This window comes from Falco biarmicus, chromosome 12, assembly GCF_023638135.1.
Source record: "Falco biarmicus isolate bFalBia1 chromosome 12, bFalBia1.pri, whole genome shotgun sequence".
NCBI classification, from domain to species: domain Eukaryota; kingdom Metazoa; phylum Chordata; class Aves; order Falconiformes; family Falconidae; genus Falco; species Falco biarmicus.
The window spans coordinates 26,209,415-26,225,538 of NC_079299.1; the positions used below are offsets into that span (position 1 = coordinate 26,209,415).

The 16,124-nt window shown below is 39.4% G+C and overlaps 2 protein-coding genes across 4 annotated transcripts in view; one reads left to right on the top strand and one right to left on the bottom strand.

Moving 5' to 3' along the window:
- Window positions 1–8,732: 8,732 nt before the first annotated feature.
- On the bottom strand, window positions 8,733–16,013 carry NDUFAF5 (NADH:ubiquinone oxidoreductase complex assembly factor 5). Of its 3 annotated transcripts, XM_056357006.1 has the most exons (11): window positions 15,709–16,007; window positions 15,571–15,611; window positions 15,308–15,371; window positions 14,607–14,654; window positions 14,410–14,513; window positions 13,879–13,918; window positions 11,499–11,696; window positions 10,915–10,975; window positions 9,634–9,717; window positions 9,191–9,273; window positions 8,733–9,074 (listed from the first exon to the last, which is right to left on the bottom strand). In XM_056357006.1, exons 1-11 carry the CDS (start codon window positions 15,955–15,957, stop codon window positions 8,988–8,990), a joined length of 1,059 nt encoding a protein of 352 aa, XP_056212981.1. In that variant the 5' UTR covers window positions 15,958–16,007; the 3' UTR covers window positions 8,733–8,987. The 3 variants fall into 3 exon arrangements, with proteins under 3 accessions (XP_056212981.1, XP_056212982.1, XP_056212983.1); XM_056357007.1 differs by lacking the exon at window positions 11,499–11,696 and having other exon boundaries at window positions 15,709–16,013; XM_056357008.1 differs by lacking the exon at window positions 15,308–15,371 and having other exon boundaries at window positions 15,709–16,004.
- Window positions 15,997–16,124, top strand: part of ESF1 (ESF1 nucleolar pre-rRNA processing protein homolog) — a 34,929-nt gene continuing 34,801 nt past the window's right edge. Inside the window, exon 1 of the mRNA XM_056357005.1 lies at window positions 15,997–16,121. The gene's annotated coding sequence lies outside the window, so the exon portion shown is untranslated. The remainder of the gene's footprint in view (window positions 16,122–16,124) is intronic.

The window sequence follows — 16,124 nt, forward strand, 5'->3', positions numbered from 1 at the left end:
ATACAAACTGTACATGGCCCGTAAAATATTGATTTGAATGTCCTTGTTACTGTTAAACAGTTTTCTTCTCGTGTAGCATTACACTACGATCAGATTGATGTGAAAGAACTTTCAATGGGTGGCTGTTAGGGGGTCAATGTCGGTCCCTTTTCTGAACACCGGCTGTGGCATGAGGAAGACTGCTTACACATACAGCAGTGTGCTGGGCCTTACGTTGCAAATCGTGAGCTGTAACTCATCTGCAACCACAAAACTTTGAGAATGACTACTGAAAAACTCTGACCTAAGAAGGTTATATGAACATAGATTATTTTACTGTTCTCATCGCTGCAACCCTGAAGAGTCTTTCCTAAGCAGTATCTCAACATCACAATCTCATTTTCACTTAAAAGTTAAAGTTGGGTATAGGATTTGGTAACTTCCTCCCCCCTTTAGCTTTAATCTCTGTTATGTAAGGCAAGTGGAAGACAGTACTGACACAGCACAGACCTATATAGTGTATTTCAATAGATATTTACATTCATCACAGACCACAAGTGTTCTACATCAAATAGATGATAAAAACCTGTGCTATAAAAAAAATAATCACAGAAGAGAAACATCAAGTATTGGACTGCAACAGAAATATTATTACAAACAATAATGTTGTTTTACTTACCTGCAGCTAGCCTCCAAACTTACCCACATGTTCACTCTTTACACCTGAATCTTCCTGAGAAACAGGGCTTTGCTTTGTGCTTACACCTACTTCTATTTTGTCAGTCTCAAAGCATTTCACAGGAGGAATACATGTTTTAATTTCCACTTCATTAAGATACTTACTCTTTAGCTACTGGTGAAAAGAGATGCACTGATTTACTGGATAAGATATGAATACACTCTCTAAAGAGTTATTTAAAACTTTGACCCACCTTTTAAGTAACCTCTGAGTAAAAGACCCGAGTACACTTCTCCTGCATAAGAACTTCTATTTTAGAAGAGTACAGCTCAGTTTGATGGAGGCCAGCAAGGGACTGCTCCATGCTTCTCTCGCCTTACTGAGGGGTTCACATTGCGTTCAGGAACTAAAGAAACAGAAGTATTTCTTTTATTTTAATACCTGCTTTTAAATACTATTTCTTGAAGAAACTAAAGTTAGAAGTCCCATAAGATTCATATTCTTTGAGTCTAACCTGGAACACAAGTGTTATTTCAAGACCAACATTACGTACTGAGAAAACTGAAATATCGCATTTCTTTCTATAGCATATGCAAATAACACATTTCAATAAAGTAATGTACAATGTCTTGAGTTAAATCCTGGAAATGTAAGTATACATTTTTTAATGGACTGACATACAAGTAAATTAAACGCACTGCCTGTTTTGTTTGGCAGGCTGCTAGCCACAGAGTACACATAGTAGCCCATCAGTCCACAAAAGCAGCCCAGGATCAGCAACACTCAGTTAGCCTAACAAGGCAAAAGAGGAAGGCAGGCAAGCGTGTTGTACAAAATTATCAGGTAGGAAAAAGTGTGGTAGGACATAAAACTCTAGGAAAGTCAGTGTCACCAAGCTGGTGTTCTAGTGCACAAAGAATAACTTGCTGCTGCTACTTTCGCAGTCATATTATTCATTGTACTTAACACAACGATGTAATAAAGGTACTTCTAAAATGGATGCACTGTTGCAATAAAGCATTTTCATGATTGAGAAGTCTGTGACAGAGAGGTCTTTTACATTCACCCCTCTTTCTAGTGATGCCCACTTGCATAGGAGAGGTGAAATCAGAAGTCCATCATGAAAATATACTTCAAAAAGCTGTTCTAATCTTCAAGCCTCAGGGTTTTTTGTTTCTTTATTCACTCTACGGAACAGGCAAAGTAGAAGAAACTTCATGTTTTACTAAGTGTGTATTCTCATGGCCTGTAATTTTCACATTAGTCTCGGCAGGTCACTGCAATTTCACAAAGCCTTTCTCAGTTTTCTTTACTGTACTGTACAAAAATACGGTCACAAAATTTCTCATCAGAAACAAATCAGCTGCAGAAGGGAAGGAAAAGCATCCTTTGAATTCTATCAGCTAAAAGTGCCCCACACTTGGTTACATCTAATGAACTGCACAACTGCTGGCAGCTGTGTGGAGCAGCAGCTGCCTGAACCATGGTTTGGGAATCTCTGTATCAGCTGCAGGGCTCCAGCACCCCCTTCCCCTTTCAGTAGAGTATTAACACGTTTGATTGTTTGTTTAATCTTGATCATCTATGTGTCTATTCTACATTTAGAAGAACTGAGCCAACTGTTCTTATGAGGTTGCCCATACAGAACTGGCCTGATATTAGCCATATCCTGACATATAGTTAAAGTCTGAATATATAATTATGATACTGTGTTAAAAAAAAAAGGGGGAAAAACCCTACTGCTAACCCAGACAAAAAGCTTTTTTCTTGAAATAACTTCCAACTCTACTGCCACCCCTGTTTGAATCAACACTTTAAAAACTCCTTGTACTGAACAGATTTGATTGATATTTTACAGTAATGCATTTTGTCAAGGAGGCATCCAATGGGAGCAAGTTACTATAGAAACTTGAATATGGTTTGCCACATTTTTGCTAGCATTTTCAATGTCCACACAACAAGAAATTGCCCATTAAATTTACAGGCCAATTTTATGCTAACTGTACTCATTATAGTCTGTGAGGAAAATAGGTAATTGGGTTGTTATACTTCTGTCTTTAGAAATAAATTAGAATTACTGCTTAGTTAGAATAATTCAAAATGTCTGACTGTGCCTGTTCTAAGCATCCATTAACAAACGCTAGCTTATACTCGACTTCCCACTGCATTAAACAGGCCATTTCTGTACACAAGACAAAGCAGCTAATCAACTGGAGGTTGAAAATAAATATGCAGGGAGCAGGCATACAAACTGCAGTGTTAAAAATACGTTTGTTATATGCCAAGATTCATTTGTAAATTCCTCTCAAGTGTTACACTAAGTCATGTTGATGTGTTTTCAAGATTAACCACTACGAACAAATAATATTTACAGTACAGTTAAATGGAGTTACTTAGCAATACTCAAAAGCAGAATCTGAAAAGGCATTTGTATGCTGCAGTACTCAGTACTGTAACATCTAACTTTTAGACTCTTTTACAGCTAAGGAACTCTGACTTCCACACTAAAGATTTCTAAAATTATGCACAGTCTCTGTGTAACTGTTCAAAGATCTAGAAAATCTAGTATAACAAAACCAAGCTGCCCAGCAGAAAATACTAGCAAGGAGTGCAGAGACAGAGTAGTTTTATATTTATGACGATCTACTATCTCTCTGCAGGGAAACACTTCCCCGCACTTATGAAGCCTTTAGGTTCATAAACATGAATCCTTTCCCAAAGTGGAACAACTAAGTCTATTCCAAACATATCTCAGAGGCTAATAAATAATCACACTATACTATCTTTTGCTTTTGTATCCTTGAGATAGCTAGCTACAGTTATAGATGCTATAAATTAAATTCTATCTTCTGAATAAGGGATAATTAACTCTCAGCTACCAAAAAGTACCAGCTACCATGCTGTAAAATGTCCTGCAATCACCCAATCCAATTGCAAATAGATGAAATCACCCAATCCATTTGGTGTTCAAAAGTTCCACTTTCCATACAATAAAGACTCATTGAGTCAGGAGGAAAAAAAACAAAACAACAAAACCCAAAGTGTAAGCCACTATTTGGAAAGCTCGCATATAAATAAAACAACAGAAGTTCCAGTTTGTTTTGTGAAAAGTGGTAACAGAAGATCAGTCATCCATGCATCAAACAAGTCTTCTATGTTGACTGAACAGTGCTGTGACAGTACCACAGCTCCTCCTGAGGAATGCCTTCTGTGTTGATACCTGTAAGCAAAATTATCTAAGGAATGCTTTGTTTGAGACATGACTAACAAAAGCTCTTGGCAGTCACAAAACCTCTACTACTTTTTGGAATTCCAGTAATAACTGTAGGTAAATAAATTCACAGGCAAAAAAACGCACACACAGATGGGGTGCTATGCAAATGCACGTTATGTGGATACTGGGCTGTGACTTCAGTTCATATTTTGAACTTGGCTACCTATGAATTTCAGCATTAGTTTACCAACTAAATCTTGCTACAGCCGTTGCCTCAGAACACCGATATTATTCTTAGATAAGGCATTCTGATGTTGAGTCAGGAAAGACGCCGACTGGGAATACAATAATAAAATCTAAAGTGCTGCTTCATGGAATTACATTTTTAGTTACAAAAGTGAAAGCAACTCTGACATGAAGAAATAGCATCAGATGTCCTGTATCAAATGTCAGTAAGTTCTGCAACAAATTAAAGCAGCGAATAATTCTAGAACTTGAATCAACTAATTATCTTCACAACAAGAAAACCAGAATACAGACTAGAAAAGTAGAAGACTTAACATCCCTTAAGTAGCTTTTGATAAGAATGGATGCTTCTGCCACCTAGATGCTAAAGCAGTACATACTTTGTAGAAAAGAGATGGATGGATGAGCTAAAAAAAGGGGTGTTACATCCATCAGTGGCTCAGTCCAGAGACAAAGCAGTACAGTAATTCCAGGATCAACAAAAATTTGAAGTTACTACTCATTAGACCCGTTACCCATTACATTCCCTTTAAAAAGTATTAATTGTGGATAGTGTTTCCACAGAATAAATAATTTCTTAATATTAGGGTACTTCACCTTAGCAGTAAAGTTTAAGATCAGAGCTTCAAACAGTTTAAATTAATGCATGTTCTAAGTAAAATGGTCATTTTAGGTTGTTCATTTGGCTAAAAAGGTGGTATCATATACAGCAGGAATGTACCCAGTGTGCTTCTGTCCCTGCAGTTTTGTCATTTATGAAACCAGGAATTATATTTTATCAGAAGTATGGACATTTTCAGGATAACATTTATTCACAAGGGTAGTTTTATTCTTTGTTTCTCAGTGTACTCACAAGAACTTGGGGTGCAATATTAAAAAAAATAGGTCAATGATCAGAAGTTGCACATAATGTAGAGACCCCAGCTTCAAATTGCACTTGTACTTCCACAAAACATAAGGGATCCCTGAAGAATGCAGAAAAAGAAATGCATGAATTGGGATTTGTTACCACAGTAAAAAATGAAGCCTCCTTATTTTACACATTATCATCAGAAAACTGCTGTCTTGTGAAACATTCCAGCCTCATGAACACGTTGAGGGCAAATAAGATTCCCCAGTATTCATCATCACTGCTCCAACATAAGGTTCCAAACAAACATTTTTTTTCAGAGGACTTTGTCTCTTACTTTATGAATGTAACTTGTACCCCAAGAAACGGCTCCAAATGGTGGGGGAAATCCACATGGCCTCCTCTTGGCAAATAAGCCAGGGCAACATTAGCTGCCAAGACAGAAATAAGATGCGTGTGAACAGAATACCTAAAACTGAGGGGGTGTTTGCTCAAAGTCTTGTAAGACTGAAAACAAAGACAACCATCAGCTGCATTAAACAGTAAGCGGGCAGTTACCAAGAGACCCTGGGTGGGGAAAAAGAGCTTAAAATCAAGTATAAAAAGCACTAACATTTCGAACAGTGAGAAGACAGAAGCAGCCAGCACCTGGCCTGACACCGAGAAGATGCCCTCCTGACATCCGAAGTTCTGTTGAGGGCTGAGGGAGCACCTCCCCAACAGTCAGGAGCAGCCTGCCGTGCCTGCCAGCAGGCTGACAGTACAGGGTGCAACAAGCACTGACTGCTCCTGGGGTGTCTGCACACCACCTAGGGGGGTGCTGCCCCAGCTGGTGGGTGGATTGGTGGAGTGTAGGGAACAGCAGAGGTAAGCACACAGCTTCAGCACCCGTATCTCCAAAGATGGGTGTAAATAGGGTAATGTTTCCTAGAAGGGTGGGCTCTTCTAAAAACCTCCTGTTAAAGCTATAGAGGTAAGCATACAACTGCAAACTTGGGGGTGGGGGTAATGCTGTAGAAGGCTGTTTAGATATCTGAAGGTGTTTACTAAAGGTTTTTTAAGGGTCTAGCACGGTCATTTATCTGTTATATTGCTGCTATTAATCCTGGATGTATAGTTCACAGACCAACAGTTAACTACAAGCCATTAATAAATCAAACCAATTCTAACATGATTTAAGCCATGAGTTGCTTTCCCCTACATCCCCTACAACAAGCATGTGCACACTCTTCAGTGTTTTCTACTTCACAGTGGTACACAGCCTTCAGCTAAAACTTAACTATCTCAGTTTTGTGTGGGGTTTTTTTTATTTATTTATTTTTTATTTTATTAATTCTGTTTTTCCTTTTCCTTTACCTGAGGGCACCTAAGATGTTCAGGAAATCAACCAACTAGCTATGCAGGTCACATCTGCTTCAATACTCAGACTGATTCCAATCAAACTACTACAGTAACTGTACTCCCCCAAACTAACGGCTCCAAAATCCGGACCAAAACAGATCATGTCTTTGTAAAGTGGATAGTAATTTCTTGTGTTAGACAAATGAAAATGTAAAGGTTTAACATATACGCTAGCTTTCTTAATTTGGCTTCTTGAACAAGATGCTCTAATTAATTTAATCCACTAGATCAATCTTTGCATCAGGAAATTCCAATTAAACAGCACAGGAAAGATTGGTGCATTTCTCTCTCCTGCAACTGACAAAGTTTAGGTTTTGCTACTACTCCCCAGTCCTTCTCCAAGTTGATGTAATACAGAAACTTCTCCCCATCCCCTACCCCCCACCCTGGCCAGAAAGAAAACTACTCTTCTATTTCTCCCTGTTCCAAAGGTACATTTCCCCATTACCAAACCACATTCTTAATTACTATGCTGTTTACACATTCCATCCATGGAACACGAATCAAACAAGTGGAAATCCTTCCTTTCCTCTGTAACTTAACTGCTTCAAACAAGCACGGTAGGAACACTTCTCCAATTAACATTTACCCAGCACTTCCACCTCCTCATTCCCTTAGCACATGTGAGTCACAACCAGCAGCTCAAGTTACTGGAAATTAACCTACTAAAGCAAAAATGCATGAAGTTACAGTGAGATGACACTTAACTTGATAGAAATGTACATTTGGGCAACTGGAGAGCTTCCCCTCAAACCAAGTGAATTTTACTTAAGCCAGAGAAGATCTGTAGGGAGATGCTGTAACTTGTATTAAGCCCACTGATGCACTACCGAAAAAAAAGAGGCTTTCAGAGAAACAAGCTCTTGTTTTAGATTTTGTATTAAGATACAAAAGGGCTACAAACATGATTGTATCACTTACAGCTTCTCCCCCCTTTTCCAGGAGGGTTACTCTTCTTTTCTAAGGAAAATGAAAAATGAAAAATGAACTCATTCCCCTTGAATATTTATGCATTAGGCTTGTAAGCAGAAGCACGACAGAGTATTCCTATCCCTTATCATGATACTTTGTACCCTCTCTGCCCATTTCTTATTCAAAGTCTGGTAAAAAAAAAACACACCCCAAATTAGGCCCTTAAATTGATCTTCCAGCCAGCTGAATACTCCATGGCCTCTTTTTAAGCCAGATTTCTGTTATTTTGAAAATGAATGTAAGTTAAGCAGTAGGAGGTCATTTTAATATTGGTTTTAGTCTTTGAATTGTAACTCAGAAATCACTGACAGGATAGGAAGGCCTCTACCTACCTTGCCTATTGGGTCTGTGCCACACCGTTCCACCAAACTCCACCTGCTGGGTAACCTTAAAACAAGCCTAGAGAAGCTTTCGTTTCCTCACATTTCATACAGCTCCTAGATGCAACGATAAAACTGATGGAATGGTATACCCGATTATATATTCATGATGCTTTTCATTTCTACCACTCTCTATCAGCAAGTACCATCATCAAGTGAAATCTCTGGGTAGGTATTTTTTCTAAACACCTCAGGTTAATGGGCCGTATTTGTAACTAATATCAATCTCTGGTATATGCAGTTATATACAGGAAAAGTCATAGCTCTGTGTCACAGCTAAGAAGGAAAAAAAGTATACTTCATGCTTTTTCTGCCTTGGTCGAAAAGCAGAAAGTTATGCGTAAATGTAATTTGTAACTAATATTTACATAAAATATCATTTCTAATTTTTCAAATGCTATGAGATAAAAGAACAGGAAAAAAAGCGCCATGGAACTCCAAAAGAGTACCAACTCCAAAGCGTGCCAATTCTAAGCTAATTAACTAAAGCCACGCATCCATCTGAGTGCTAGCTGACTCTTCTGCTTGCTACTCCTTTCAGTAAATTAAGTCAAATCATGATGCATACCTTCTGTTAGGGCTACAATGAAGCATCCAACTTTATGGCTGAGCTCTACTATTCATGTTCAGAAACATTTCTAGCTTTCAGGGTGGAAAGAAAAGTAAGTGAATTCGAGGGCTGCAGGTGAAGGGTAGCAACCTGAGATTTTTATAATACAGAACTTACTTAACCACTTCCTTACACACAAGTCATGTATTCTAATTTCAAACAATAACTGACAGTAACTTTTCAACCATAACTTCCAACCTACAATAACATAATTTAGATCTATGTATTTGCTGGTATTTTGTCTCATAGGATATGTTATAAATATACTTGCCACCAAGTACTATTCTTTATAATGATCTACCATCCTTTAAGAATAATTCAAAAAAATTATGTGGGGTGATACATACTTGAGACTTCCAAATCATACCTGGAGCAGTTGTAATACTGAAAGAGGCACCACATTTGAGAATAGTAATTTAATCAAAAGTTGAGAAAGCATGTATTCACTTAGAACACTGCTCAAATATTTCTCTAGAAACAAAAAATGAACATCATTTTACACAGCTGATGTTGTAGCATAGGCAGTACAAAACCAAAAAATCCAGCTATGCACAGAGTTATTTCAGAATCTTGTGACAATATAAGCACAACCGTAGACTATCTGCAATGAGAAGCTTTACAGAAGCTTTAAGATAACTATTATTTCTGATGAAGAACTATTTTTTTCCTCTTGAAAGCAGTCCATCTATTTTTGCAAGGTCTCCAAATGAAACTGTTGCAGAACCTCTCTGGGCTGGTCTTGCCTAAGACAAAAAATAAGAAAAAAAAATAGGGCTAATTGTCAAAGTATTTTGTAAAAAGCTTTTAAAGCATCAGTAATTTTAAAAGTACTTTCAAACAGAAAAGGTCTTCACATTACCTGTGATTCATGGAATTTCCAGCCAATCATGTAGTAGATCTGAAATGTGGCAGGTACAGAGCCATCGCTATTTCCGTACATTTCTGTTAGGGTAGGAAGGGAGAGGAAAAAAAAATAAAAAAAAATGGTAGACAGAACGTCAGTTCCAAGAAATACTTAGTTCCCAGAACATTAGAACCAAATATGACATACTCATCATAATGACTCTTGGTGAAAGATTTGGGACAATAAAAATATCTCATACTGATGCATCAACATAGTTCAAACCCTGTCCCTATAATCAAGGTTAAAAATATCTGTGCGATAATGTTCTGTTCCAAAATGTTGGTGGTTTTTTCTGGTTTTGGGTTGTGTTTTTTTTTCACAGAGAGGTCAAAGAAAAGGACAGAAAAATATGTTCTTAAAGTTATTTCAGATTAACTCATTACCTCTCAAATACTTACCTCTGTATATTGCAGCAGCTGCCAACATTGTCTCCCTGTGTAGCAGAGGTTTTCTATTCCAAGAGCAGTTACTCTCCCCCATACCTAAAAATACGTTTTAGCTTTAAGAAAAAGAAGATATAGTATAATCCATGAGTTAAGTGTCATGCACTAGTGATAGACTTTTGCTAAACCAGAATCCTCTGAATCTCACTGTAAGAGAGAACATATTGCAAATAAATAGTCGAGTTTCTTACTTATAAGAATCTAAACTTTTTAATGCCAATACTTTGCAATTTACAGTTTGTATTGCTAGGAACGGCTTCAAATTATTACTTCTTCAGCCCGAGTCTTCAAACATTTAGGTTTTCTAGTATAATTTACGCATTAATACAAAGTGTTTATTGAGACACACCTCTCATACGTTTTTTTTTAACAGGTAAGCATCAAAATTATTATCCCAAGAGATTTTTAATAAGAAAAAAAAAAATCAGTTCTACCCTCTTTAATCACTAACTGCATCTACATGTTTCTGCAGAGAATGACAGTTTTACTTTCATTAAGGAATTACTCTAAAAAACAGCAGGTGATCCAGAGTAACAAGATGCCCTGAATTGCTCTGTAAAGTAACTGACTGCATATGAACGACTGCTTTATAAACCCTGACAAATACCATCAGAATACTAACTCAATTGTTAAGCATCTCAATTGGTTTTTGTTCCTCAGCAGACTCCAATTTGAGGGTCTATTTATTCTTATTCCAAAGCAGTTTCCTGAATGTTCTGATAATTAGGAAGGGTTACAGGAAAAGTTAGTTATGTGGGATATATGCTTCTGTCTCCCCTTCAGGGCTTTTCAGCAGCTTACACTGAACAAGCTCACTAAGAATGGGAATACAGGGAAGCAGAAAATTCATAGCAGACCACAAAGTAGCAAATTTTTGACTCCTGCTTCCCAACACAAATCTGCTGACAGGCATAATCTCCTGAGACTCACTAGAGATAAAAAAAACCAAAAACGTTTCCACTGCTACAGTAAGCTTTTGTTTTGGGTTTTGTTGGTTTTTTTTTTTTTTTGAATAAATTTTTTATGCTGAGGGTAGTGAAACACTTGAATATGTTGCCTAGCGAGGTGGTAGATGCCCCACGTCTGGAAACATTCAAGGTTAGGCTGAACAGGGCTCTGAGCAAACCGACAGCGCTGAAGATGTCTCTGCTTATTGCAGGTGGGGTCCCTGTGACACTCGTAAGTGACTGCGTCACTTACAGAAACCATTTTTGTTTCCACAAAGTATATACTTGCCTTGCAAGTCTTCCATAACCTCAAACAACCCTGGGTAGTTGACTTGAATTTCATCAGTATCCTGAAAGAATTGAGAAGCTTAGTTTTAGAGCGTATCAAGCTAAACCAGTAGCATTATAACAGCCTTCACAGCTGCCAACAGACTATTCATCTGCCACCTCTGTTCAAACTGCATATTTCTTACAAAAAATATACTGTCTTAACATTTCGTAGAAGTTTTGTTTAGTAGGCCAAACGCAATCAAATTTTAATTGAAATGCCATTATTTTCTTCTTGGTTTTAGAAGGAGCAGCAAAAGTGTCTGAAGTTTTTTCAAGCAGGTCTAACATTCTCTGACATTTATCCAAGAAGACCATCCAAATTCTACTGGGCCACTTGCCAAAGATACACTTCAGTTGGTTTCATTAATCACAATGAAGCTGAGGACAGAGGCAGTCCAGGCTACTCCAGAAACTTATTCAGCAAGGTGCATGACATGCAGAAGGAAACAATAAATTATTAATATATGAGTAAAGAGTATTTTTTTATATACTAATAGCTCTGATGTTCTGTATCATTCCTACTGTTCTCTTATTCATAATTACCACAGTCAGGGTGTTAAAGCCAGCTCTTGACAGCAGATGTCCCAGATCAGAGACAGCAGTGAATGGTGATACATGAGGAGAAAACCCCCCTTCTCTTTCCAATTCTGCTAGCTGCAAAGAGCAGCGAAGCTCATATAGAGTGTCTCCCCCAAACATTGCACCAATGAATACTCCATCTGGCTTAAGAACCTGGTGAATCTACACATGAAAAAAAAAATAATGATTTTTGTTATTAAGCCTATGTAACCAAGTTCTCAGGACTTTTTTTTTTTCCCTTCAAATAAACTTAAAAGCAATCATTGTAATAGTCGTAACATTTTTAATTTTGACTGTATTCCACAAGAGAAGCTGCACCAAAGCTTTTGGTAACAGTACAAGATCATAGAGTGATTTGGGTTGGAAGGGATCTTAAAGAACACCTAGTTCCAGCCCCCCTGCCACAGGCAGGGACACCTTCCACTAGACCAGGCTGCTCCCAGCCCCATCCAGCCTGGCCCTGAACACTTCCAGGGATGGGGCAGCCACAGCCTCGCTGGACAACCTGTTCCAGTGCCTCGCCATCCTCACATCCTAACATCTAGTCTAAACCTACCTTCTTTAAGCTTAAAGCCATTCCCCCTTGTCCTGTCACTACAGACTAAAAAGACCCTCTCCAGCTTTCTTGCAGGCCTTCTTCAGGTACTGGAAGGCTGTTACAAGGTCTCCCTGAAGCCTTCTCTTTTTTTATCTCACTTTTTTTTTTCATCATTTGATTGTATTTATCTCAGCAAATAAATAATCTATCTGAAAAGAGACTATGTGTTCTTAAAGAGTGAATCCCCAGAAATTACACTTACAGTCAGGAAACACAAAATGCACAGTGGAAAACCAGTGTAAAACTCATTTCAGTAGGATACTCCTAACCTAAAACAAATATCCCCAATGAATTTACTTCTGGAAATAAGGTAGATTGAGATAGCTGCTGCTTACTTTTACTTTATCAGATAAGGGCAGCAAAAATACTCTTTAATGGTTGGATTTAAGAGAAGTGAGGGCCTTAGTTTCCAGCAGTGATCTTTGTACTTCTGGATACACAATAGAGCGATGCAATTCTTATTACATCTACCCCTACTTATATATAACTAGCCAGAATAGCAATATGACTCAAACACCAAGGTGGACAAGCTGCTTTCTAGCAAGTCTAGTAAGTTCTAGGCCTTTTCCTACTGAGAAAGCCAGTAAATTCATGCTTTCTTTTTTCCTTAAGAATTAGCAATGATCCCTGGTTTAGATATCCAGAAAAGCCGTATTAGATAATCAGGCTAACTCGACACCAAAAGCTTCAAACTGTTTACCTTACTGATTTGAAAGAAAAATCTTTTAAACTTTTTTTACTTAAGTATTAACCAAGCTACTCTTTCTATGCTAGTAAAGAAGCCTTTAATTGACAGGTAAGAAATTTAAGTAGTTGAAGGCAGCTGCCATTGGTTAAAGCAGGTGCTCCCAACACAGGATATGAGCATTCACAATGAAAGTTGGCCAAGAACTCCAGTTCCCTCAGCACTGTGGGACATTATAATGCCTCATTTATTTTTACTTGTGTGGGTAAAAATATTTGACACTTCATGGAACGCTTAAATTCCAGAGAAAATGATATATCTCTTGCCAAGTCTTTTTTTAAGTACTGAAGGCATTCCAGTTTCTATTTTTATTATTTCCACAACAGTAAGGTTCTCCTGTTCATACCAACAGGTGATAGAATAGTACTGCAATGACTGACCAATTTGAAATAAAAGAAAAACCAGTAAATTCATTAGAATAGCCCTTGCTCTTCCTCCAAAGTTTGCCAATTTGAAAAAAGTTTCCACCTGCAGGAAGGAGCTGAAATGATCCCAAATCAGATTTTCACAGTAAGAGTTTCAGTTCTGTGTCCTCAACAAGTATTTGCTTCATTTCAAAATCAAAAAGCCTTTATCTGATTAAAGTTTTACTTCAAAATAAATAGCCAAGACATAAAAATAATACAAGTTCCATAAACCAGTTCTGGAGAAGTCAGATTTAGAAAACTCTACTTGTACTACAAGTAATAAGAGCTAACACACAATAAAAATCAACAGCACTGCCTCAGTTTACATTCATTACCATGACTTCAGCTGCTGAGACTATAAAATACTATACAAATATGTTGCTTCACAGTTATTTATTCCAAATTGGTTTGAGACAGTAAATTAGTAGAAGTGCCAACTCATGGTCCTTAAACTGCCAAAAATACTACATAAAATACTTGTGCGCAACATGAGCTATTTCTGTGCCTCTTATCTGAATAAGACCTAGAAATAGAGTGCTCTGAACGCAAATAATTGCAAGCATTGATTTTTAGTATTAAAAGCCATTTTCTTACCTCTCTAAAAGCTCTAGGAAGGTCATTCACCCAATGCAAACTGAAATAACAGAAGCATACATTTTATAATTGCATATTAAATAAAATCTAGCAAATGCAAATAATTGTTACATTATCTAAGTATGTTTCAGAAGCCAAAGCAACAAACCAGTTTCATAAACTGCAAAAGTTCTGAAATGCCTGCCTAAAAGTGATACTAAATAAAACCAGAAGCTCAGAGAAATAGCTTTTTCTTACTGACGCTTTTTAGAAAGTTGCAAAGATGCAAGTCCTGGTGACTAGTTTGTCAAAATGCAGGAAAGAGGGAAGCTACATGTATTTTGAAGGAAAATAAATAAGCAACACACTAAGAACCACCAGGACAGCAGTTTTTCCTAATGTACACTTGTAAAAACTATGCAAGTACATCTCTTACTACTGTTTAACAGACTATTAATCTTTCTCTTGGTTTTTTTCCTTAAAGTTACTCAGAAGAGAACATTATTTAACATCTTTAACCAAAAATTAACATGTTAAGTAATTAATGCATACCTTAAGCTGCTAACAACAAGATCAAATGTATCTTCTTTGAAAGGAAGGCATTCCTCATCAGCTACAACACTGACTGTAGGGATTTCAGATTCTACAGCATTTTTCTAATGTTGGGTCAGAAGAGAAACAAGAGAAGGTCACTTTTGCTTTCCTGTGTTGTGGAATTAAAGCATATCAGCATTCAGAAAGCTACTTACTAAAGCATTCTCCGCAATATCAACTTGAATAAGTTTTTCAACTGTTTCCTGAAATAAAACGTTAAAAGTCTATCAAATATTTAAACTGCTTTGTAAGTTGACATTTGTCATTTTTAGTAATGCTTACACATATTTACAGCAAGTAATCTCTTCAACACTTGATAAAAATTCTATACAAAGCAGAAAGCATTTTTTCCCCAGGCACAGTACTTAGTAATTGCTCCTGAGGGCACAGCTGAGATAGAAATTCTGCATTTTGAGGTGTAAGTTCAGTTAACTAAAACCCACGGACTAACAGCCAATGAAGTACCTTTACTTACAAAGCCATTCACGAAGGGTAAACCGCTGCTTAGAAGTCTCTGTAAAGATACTTCTCTTTAACAACTAAGCGTGCCCAGCAGACTGAGGGAATAACAGGCACATCCCTCCTCAAGACTACAGGTTAAGTGTCACACCACACACAGCTTCCCCTGCACTGCCATTTGTCTGCTTTCCTGCGACAATGAATACAGACAGCAAGCCTGAACGACACACAGCTCTGGACGACAGCTACAGATACGGCGGTCGGGGGGACGGGACCAGAAAGATTTACCTCATGAATATTCAGAGAATTGTTTTAAGTTATAACAGAGCCCTATTGGAAAACAGAGGAATGAAGCAGCGCAGATTTCAAACACTTATTCAGTATAAAAAGCCAGTACCTTGGTTAAGTGCTGAGCTATGTAACCTCTTCCAGAGCCAAGATCCAAGGCAAGAGGAAAAGTTCTAAAGGATAAGTTTAGTAACATAAAACATCACCCAAACTCGTCACTACCTGGAGCTTTCCACCGCGCTCAGCTCTGCCCGCCGCTTTCCAAGCACCTTTTCGGACCCAACACGGCGGCCACTGCGCAGGGGCTCACAGGGCAGCGGGGACCCGAGGGCCACGGCCCCTGGCGCGCCGCGCCCCCACGGCGGGGCTTACCTGGGGATGTCGAACACCCTGTCCGCTATCCTGCCGCCGACCTGGGGGGAAAGCCCGCCGGTCAGCGCCCCGCCGCGGCCTCCCCCGCCCCGCCCCGCCCGCCGCGGGGACACCCGGGCCGCCGTCCGCCGCCCCCACCTCCCGCCGCAGGTACTCGCACTCGGCGGGCTCGGCCCGCAGCGCCGCCCAGTTCTTCTGCTTCCGCTTCAGCCGCCGGTCGAAGGGGCTCAGCGCGCCCGAGCCCGACGCGACGCCAGCGGCCGCGGATCCCCCCGAGGGCGCCCAGAGCCGGCGGCCCCAGCCCGCCCGCAGCACCGGGCAGCCCGCCCCGCGCAGGGCTCGCGCCCCGACGGCCCCCGCGGCCCCCCCCAGTGCCGCAGCGCCCATGGCCAGCGGCCCGCGCCCGGCGCCTGCGCGGGAAATCCCGGCCCGGCTTGGGCGCCTCCCGCCGCGCCGCCAGCCTTCCGCCAGTCGCGCCGTGTGATTGGTGGGGGCGGGCGGGCCCGCGGCGGCCGCCGTAGCGCCTCCGGAAGTGGCTGCGGCGGCGCGTGGTG